This window comes from Ciconia boyciana, chromosome 1 (genome assembly GCF_034638445.1).
Source record: "Ciconia boyciana chromosome 1, ASM3463844v1, whole genome shotgun sequence".
Lineage (NCBI taxonomy): Eukaryota > Metazoa > Chordata > Aves > Ciconiiformes > Ciconiidae > Ciconia > Ciconia boyciana.
In genome coordinates, this window is record NC_132934.1 from 74,079,210 (window position 1) to 74,088,169 (window position 8,960).

An 8,960-nucleotide genomic window follows, 5' to 3' on the forward strand; every position below is an offset into this window, starting at 1 on the left:
GGTCTCTGTGCTGAGCTGTTGCCTGAACCAGGGCAATGTATCCATTTCATGTTGGACAATGGACATTTGCAAAACAGTAAAAATTCTCAGTACCGATATTGTCCTGCATTTGAACCTGTGACCACGAGGTGCAGGGCTCCATATCCAATATCATTATACCGATTCCCTTGTGTACAATACATGCTTTTTAAACATTTTCAGATTATCTTCATTATTGTGTTTCCAAGTCTGTTTTCATGCTGCTCATTGTTCTTTTGCAAGTCTTCTGTGTTCAACAGGATTTCTTTGAACAGCTGTTCAGTGGAACTAGAGCTAGAGTGACAAATTAGAAACTCATGGGCAGAACTGATTCCATTTCTCATGCTGATTGAGAGAGACAGTAGTAGCACTGCGATATACATTTCCCTTCATGTCACTGAATGGAAATCATGATTACTAAAGGCTGATAAAGATTTTAGATTAAATCATTTACATTGTATACAGTAATGGTGTGCTTATGAATGAATTAGTCATAGTACACTGTCTTCTATAACCGCTTGAGTTAGAAGATTTAGAGATGAGATTCTTTTCTCTGGGAATACACTCACTGAAATACCACTGAGATGTTTTTGTGGTTTTGCATTCCATGCTTTGAGAATAAACAAGCTTTTGCTATACCCTTTAAAGTGCATTCGTTTCTGCCTGGCGATCCTGTTGGTTTGCGTATGGAAAGATGACTTGTTTTATTTGGGTTACAACTCTCCCTAATTGTACTCTGTGGTATTTGTGATGGGTTTTATTTCACATTCAATCAGAATGCTGTAATAAAAAGCCACCTTGAAAATAAAAAGAAATAAAAACAAATGTGTTTGTTTATTGGAGCTTGAGCAGTGGCATACTTATGAATGAATTAGTGAACTGACCTCAGGGAATAACTGTATTAAATTGATGGAAAGCTCTAGTGAAGCAGGACTATTCCATCTCATCTCTAGTGAGTATCAGTATCGCCCCTTCCTAGTCTACTTATTGGAAGATGGATAAAGCTTCAAGCCGCCTTTAGGCTTTGCTCAAATCAAAGACAGAAGTAAAGTCATAAGAAATAATGTAAACTACTGTCGGGGTGGTGGATATGAATCTTTCTGAGGAGACCTAAGAAGTTATCATAACTGTACACTGTTACTTTTAACTTTTATTCTTAAAATCTGTTTTTGCTTTGTTTCAGTATGGAAGAGAAGAGAGTGATTGGGCAATGCTGGTGTCGTGAAGGTGGAAGAGTTCAGACCCTCCAGGGAGAATAGACATGAATAATGACAACTTCTGTAGCTGCCTGTGCGTAGCATAGTTTCGGTATCAATTTGCTCCCCAGGATGATTGTTTCCACAATCCGGCGAATGTGAACACAATCATTTTGATTTCTACTGTAATCCTGTTGGTAGAAGCCTGTCTTCTTGGTAGAGGTGCTAAACGTTAGCAATAGAACTTTCCTAATAGTTTTCTTAGTGCCTCCTTGTGTCTTATGTACAGTCTGAAAACTTGTAAAATGCTCTTCAACTGCTCTTCAGTTTGGTTTGTTTTAACTGCCATCACCAGCAGAGCACGTTGTCATATAACACAAAGATGTTGCCTGTTAGCTGGCCACAGGGTTTTATTGACATTATTCTGCCTTTTGCTCTGCGTTGGGGAAACAATTAAGTTTAGCTATATGCTCTTTCCTTTCATACTCTGCTTGTATGGGAGATTCCTGAGTTTGCATAGCCCTCTAGATCCCCTCATGCATACTCTGTCAAATAACAGCTCTGTCCTTTAGGCCAAAATTCTCTGAGTCGATCTAGCCTGCAATATGGTCCCTGTTGGCCTATTGCCTTTCCCTCCATGGGGATATGCAGTGGCTGCTTGGGCAGTGCATACCTCTCTAATAGTTGAATACGTGCTTCCATACATGATTTACAGGGCTGAGTCAGGCCCTGCTGAGACAAGAATTACTCTTTATCTGGCCTAGCACAGAACTGGACACTGCAGACACAGTGTTGCCTTCCAGGTGAATGTCTAGAAAATAAGATTAGAGAACTGTGTCTGTGAAAGTTGAACCACTCTTCACAGCAACCAAACCTTTGGATTGAGGAATTTCTTTCATCATCCAGTAACGTAATTTAGACCAGCAAAATGTTTTTCTTGTCCCCTTCACCACTCGCTGTGAAATGTATCCAGCCTCCATTGACACATGTACTTTAATAGGGCCTTCCTATTAAGGAACAAGCTGTGTGGTCAACAGAAAATATTTAGCACAAGAAGGAAAGATTTCATTCAAACCCTGGTTTCATTCTGATTAAGCATATACTTCTTCATATACTGGTACTGTCTCATATGCAGTCTTGATACTATTTGGAAGCAATATAGAGTATGTAGCCCACAGTTAGGGAAATAACTTCTGCAAATGTTCACTAGCAATCATACTGTAATATTTATTAGCTTTCTCTTTTTGCACACAGCTTTGTCGAACAGCTTTAAGATATCTCTTGCCAAAAAGGTTCACCATATTCTGTGTCAATGTTCCAAAGTGCTACTTCAGTGTAAAACTGGTGGAACTTTATTGACGCTAGTGGAGTCCTATATGAAGTAAAAGTGAAACATTTATTGCCATAGTTTGCAGTAGAGATGCACCAGTATTAAGGGAAATATTTAGCACTTTATTTTTTTTTTTAAGACCCAACAGTATCTCTCCCATGCTTTGTAAGTCCTTTGTAGTTACTGGCATTTGTTAACATAGTTTAAAAAGGCAAAATATAATTTCTAATAGATCATCCATGCCTTACACAGCTGCTAAAAAGTAGCCTTATGGCTTTCCTGTTCATTTTTGGTCAGATTTTAAAGACAACCCCTACTTAGCCATCACTTTCTTTTGCTCCCTTAAATCATGACTTTTACTATCTTTCACTGCAGTCCAATCTGATCTTTTAATGAAGAACAGTTGAAGGTTCTCTCTGACAATGTAACCATTGTTAAAATTTGTTGGACAGTTTTCTCTTTAGAATACAACTGCAAGCACAAAATGTTGTTTCACTTACAGTAGCAATAGTATTGTGTGTCTGCTTTTCTGACCATTTGAATCTGTATTGCGTGCTGGTCTTCGTTCAGTATCTTACTATGTATTATAAGCTGCTGGTAGTCTTTCTTTTTATTTAATTAGATGGGTGGAAAAATTAACATGGGGAATATGTCAAGATGCAATGTGGGGTAGAGAGTTTTGAGACAAGTATCGTAACTAAAGAGTGCCTTTAACTAGAGTGTGGCATGGAGCTCTCTAAAGATTATGTAATGAGCAACCACATGTGGCTTCCTGTTACTGAACAATCTAATCTATCCCCTTATGTACATCTTAAATTTAGCAGCAAAAGGAAAAGTGGAAATATCTAACTTCAGATGCATGGCAAAGTGATTGTGTGATACCTTAACATCTCAGGCTGTTGATAGAGTTGACAGCTATCATATCAAAACTCCCCATGAAGGCATCAGTATACCAGCAGTAATCTATTCACTAGTCAGAATGAATAAGGACCAGTTAGAAGAATTATTTTACTGCGGGTGTAAACCTAAAAGTTGTGGAAAACTCTTCTTAAATTGGATGCAAGTAATTTAATGTGAGGAAACCAGGTGGTTTCATTTATTGGGGTTTGCACTGTTCCCTGCACTGACCAGAGAGACACCTTTTCTTTTACTGCACGTTTTGAGCTGATGGAGACTTCAAAATGATGAGAGTTGAAACTGGAATGACCCACAGAAATGCGTAGACTTTTCTAGCAGAGAAGAACAAAAACATGTAGTGTGTGTGTGTGTTAACTGTTGTCTTTAACATTGGTTAATTGCTTTACTCTGGCTATGTCAACTCAAAGTTGTGCTTGTTTCCAAATGGGATCCAGGTGAATAGGTTCTAGATTTTAAACTTTCAAACCTAAATAAGGGGGCTGATGGGTCAGTATAATATAGGAAATTCTTCTGATGTTGCATGCAGTCCTGCCCTGCATTCTGCCACTGCTTTTTTATCCTGTTAACCAAAGGAAAGAAATAATATATGTAAATAATAGTGAATATTTGGTATTGCATTCTCCCTATTTTCACCTGTAAAATTTAGGAGGGAACCGTGGTATTCCCTGAGCTAATAATAGATTGTAAAAGAACATCTGCACATCTTTTCTCCATGTGCCCTATTTGTTTAATTGCAACAGATTTACATGGAAAGAGTATGGTATGTCATAACTAGGCAATTATCCATTCTTCATCACTTAGTTATGGTTCTGCTAATTGATCATTTAAGACATAAGATAGTCTAACATTAGGAGAATTTGAGACTGTTCAAAAAAGATCAACAAATTAATATTGTTGCATGATATTTGCATAATTGGCTGCAATTATTTAATGTTTAATTGGGTTGATCAAATGAGATTCAGCCTTTCACATGCTTATGTTTTACAAACACTGGTACTTTAAAATTATAATAATGAACTCTAATTTTTGTATGTTCTTTCTTCTCCCCTTCATTCTTTTGATTATTATTTTCAGTATTGAGCATGTCCTTAATTTTCAGTTTGGTGAGCATGATTCATGCGTAGGAAAGAAGTCCTTCAAATGAGAGAACTTTTCATGAAAGTGGCATTTCATACAAGCTTTTCGGATGCCAAGAGCTTCAGCAACTGGGATTACTTAACTAGATTCTTAAATGCAATGAGGGCAAATTTGCTGAGAATTTACAGTGACAGACTCTGGTGAGAATGCTAATAAAGGTTCCTGCTTAAGGTAGATAATCTGTTCAGTCTGTAGCAGTGCAAAGCAAACATGATTTTTCTGGGATATAGAAGGGAAGTCTAATAAGACAAAAGCAAGATAGTGAGAGAGATCTCTGCCCAGCCATTTTTTACACCTGTTCAACTATCTCAAGCCAAAAAGCAGTTGTCCTCCACTCCTTTCTAGATAAACCCTTGTTTAGGGTTTACCTAATGCAACAGAGAGATATCATTGATCCTCTCCTGTATACTTATTTTATACTTATTTTTTCTCAGGCATGAAGAATGGTAATTTGGAAAAACATGATATTTGAAAGAGTCATTTGGAGTGCAAGTTATTTGAAATGCCTGTCTAATACATGGTCTTCCAAGGAGGTAGACAGAAAAACAGCTAGGACTGATCTCATAGCTGCCTGATTAGAGGAGGAACCCTCTTGAATTCAGTGGCCTCTCCAAAATAATCTGCATAATCTCAATAGATTGCTTAGTGTGAACTGTCTGTTGATAGTGCCTTGCTATGAAATAGAATACAGAGATGGTAGCACAGCCTGCCGGACTATGGCACATTGGCTCTCTCTGCATGGGATTCACCCTACTGATGGTAAGTTTTAATGTTCTAGTGGCAGCCTCATATACTGAGAGGTGGGCAGGTGTAAGTGATGGCTGAGTGTGCCCTGAGGTGAGCCGTTCCTTGCTGTCTTTCTCTCCCTTCCACACAGATTTGCAGCCCCTTTTCCCCAGCCTCCTATCATGATGCCACTTAGTCTCATATCTAAAAGTGACCATTTAAGCAAAGTTTGCATTCTTTTTGTTTTTAGCAGTAGTGACAGTCAAAAAAAAAAAAAAAAAAAGGCATTTTGTTCATCTTGCAGGAGGTGTTCAGGGATCAGAATTGCACTTTACCACCTGCACATGTAATGCCTGAACGGACTGCCACTGACTTTGTGACCCTGGACAAGTTCTCTAACCTCTCTGTAAGTGCAGAGTAGTAGTACTACCACTTATATCACTTTTAACTCTAATCCAAACTTTTGCATAAAAAGTTATTTTACTACAGATCAAATAAGCTTTCCAGAAAGCTTTTTAAGCAGCAGAGAAAGATGCCATGTAAAGTCCAGTATTTCAAGGATTGCTTTAGAGTAGACGTATCTTGATTATGCAGGAGAAAAATGTTATTTGAATGAGAAATATATTTAAGGTTTGCTGTATGAACCCATAAACAAGTAAAATATGTAGCTGAGAATATAAAATAACATACAGAAAGATCTTGAAGAGAATTCATCTCCACCTCTCAAACAGTGCTATCTTATTTAAAAGTGATACTTGAAGAATCTAATGACTCTACATTGTACTTCTCAATGTAGAGTCATTAGATCACAACTATTCTAGAGGTACACTTTGTCATGTAGCTCTGAGACCTCTTTATCAATCTTGACTACAAATTTTCTGAACTGCAATATTTAGCAATTGGGAAGTGTCAAAGAGCTGTGTTTTACTGTATTTTGTCACTATCCTCAAGATTTGGAAAAATAATTCATAGGTCCTAAATCATTTAAGCTAAGTAACTTCTTAATAAGTATTTGCATTTTTAGTCATAATACCAAAAGAGAGAACTGGTATTGCATTGGTGAAAAATACTGTTGTAGCAATCCTTCTGTCCATGCCTTGCTTTAAGCAAGATGGTTAGTAGTGGGAATTCCAGGATATTTTCCCTGACTATGCAAAAATCTGAGTGCCATGTATAGCACAGTTGGCAAATATATCCCCAACTCCATAAACAAAACAAACTTAGCTGTTACCTTGAGCTAGAACAGTCAAGTACATTAGGGCTTAGCAGGTTTGTAACAATACTGAATTAGAATAGTCAAGCCTTAGATTTGGAACAAAATTTTGGAATTAGTAGCTCAGATAGAAATAAATCTCATTAACCACACTAGCAAGGTTAACCACACCCAAATTTACAAAAAATAATGGTGTTTAAATTCACTAGTAATAACAGCATGGCTAGACATCCTCGTCCCTCTCTCTGAACATGAATTATACTGTTTGCTTATCTTAAAACTTAATTTATTGTGTCTGATTTTTACCACAATCCTGAATTCTCATGCCATGCTTTAAAAAAAAGAATCTTAAATTCCATGTTCATAGGAAGATCTTAAGAAGGATTTAAGACCTTGATATAGAATTTTAAAGTCTTTAAAATTTGTGCTGGATAAAGTTAAGGTAGAAAAAGAGAAAACAACTTTGTGGAAATAATTAACTACAGTGTCCAAATGGTTTTCCAGCACTGGTCATTTTTGGTTTTTACCAAAGAGGTATGCAGGGAATAGTAGATAAAATAAGCATAGTGCTTTTTTTCTAAGCAAGAGTTGGGAAAGTTTCTAAGAGCTGGTTCTCTTAATAATGCTTTATAGGACTTGATTCTGCCAGGCTTAGAGCATTCATTTAATTGTGAGATGGAGGAGCTCAGAAGTTATCTCAGGCGGTACTATCTTGGAGGAACAGATTTTCTTTCATTTTATGATCAAAGTGATCAAGATACGAACATGGAATCATTTAAATTTTGCACCTTTTTATAAAAAATTTGCTGTTCATTTTAGAATTCTGATACAGTATCACTGAACTATTATCTTAAACTATCAAGTCTCAGTAGGTTATGAGAAGAAAGCAAACATTCTTATTCTTTGTGTAATCACCTTCTTCCTGTATGCCAAATCCTCTCTTTGTTATGATTTGGTCACCACTAGACTTGTGACCTCTTCAGGTGAAATAACAGGTTTTTTCTCTACTGTACCCTACTAGTGCACTCTCGGGTTTTTAGTAAGTACTAAGTGCTTGCAGCAAATGCCAGAGCAAAAAGTAAAGTGAAAAGTCTTCTGTTTCCAGAACAAGCATGCTAAGGAATGAGGGTGAAATTACCCATCAGGTCAGTCAAGACAGGAGGTCAGAAGAATATCATTACCGTTCTCATTCAGTCCAAAACAGAGACTACCCAGGTATACCAAATGTCTAGCAGGATGGTAGATTGCTATTGCTATTTAAGACTGCTCTTATTCAGTTGCTTAAATACCTACATCTGTGCCTACATTTTCATGACTTGGGCCCTAGTATCTTAACTGAAACCTGCAACACACTTTTATATGTTACAAAACACTAAAATATTGGATCGAAGCAAACAGGTAATGCTCCAGATCATCCAACAGTCAGAAACTGTTTTGTACAGGTCAGTGGCCTGTTCTGTTCCCATAATTTATATTCATTTTCTAATGGCCCAGTAGTTGACTAGAACTGCAAGTAGGAGACAAATATAATATTATTAACTCTATTCCGTAGTCGAGGATGTTGACAAAGAGTGAATCTATTACCTCCATCTCCTGGGGAGATGGGTTGGACTCTAGCTTGGCCACTATAGTAGAGTGTGACAGAAAGTAAAAGGTTCTTTGCCGTGATGGAGACAAGTAAGAGTTTTATCTGAAGCTATTTGCAAATAATTTCTGTCAAAGCAGTAAATTTGGAAGGACAGATGTCCCAATCTACATGACCTTCGAGGCATTTAGAAGGGTGCAGTAGTAGTTATCGGAATTGTAGCATATAAGCAGTGGGAAATTAGCAACTTAAGGAGGGAGAAGTAAACACCTCTGAAGGGTCTCTGTTTTCTCAAATGTTAAAGTTAACTGGGTACTTTACAAGGATCTGAGCATATAAAGCAGTAAAGGACAGATGTGTGAAAAAATACTGGATAAACTAAAGGAAACTCTACCTCATTCTTCTCTAAAGGTTTTGTAGAAGCACAATTAAGCGCTCCTAATGGCATTGTTACATACAGACCATCTGGCATGAAAGAAACGCTTTATATTTGTATGTCTATAAATCCTGTAATAACTGTATTTTGCTGGCAGTAGAAACAGTCTATACTATTTGCAGTTTTCCTCATCAAATCTGTAATTATGCAATGTTTCTGTCTCCAATAAAGGAATTTAATGGGCACCTGTTTGTGGCATGTTATGAAATCATCACTGTTGAGTACAGCTAACCAAGCATAATTATCCCATAGATGGGAGCTGTTATGAAATACATTCTTGAAGGCTGGATTAAAAGAAAAAGGAATTACCGAATGAAGTGTGGTGTTTAAGAACAGCAAAGCAAGATGCAAGTGGTGAGATAAGCTAACTCTATAGTCAAAATGCAAAGCATGTATTCTGC

General features: G+C 37.1%; 1 protein-coding gene across 1 annotated transcript in view; it reads left to right on the top strand.

Annotated features, from left to right (window-relative positions):
- The window catches only part of BCAT1 (branched chain amino acid transaminase 1), a 66,832-nt gene extending 58,073 nt beyond the window's left edge, over positions 1-8,759 (top strand). The window contains exon 11 of the mRNA XM_072874675.1: positions 1,202-8,759. Within this exon, the coding sequence (XP_072730776.1) occupies positions 1,202-1,243 (42 nt within the window). The 3' untranslated portion in view covers positions 1,244-8,759. The remainder of the gene's footprint in view (positions 1-1,201) is intronic.
- The last annotated feature ends 201 nt before the right edge of the window (positions 8,760-8,960 follow it).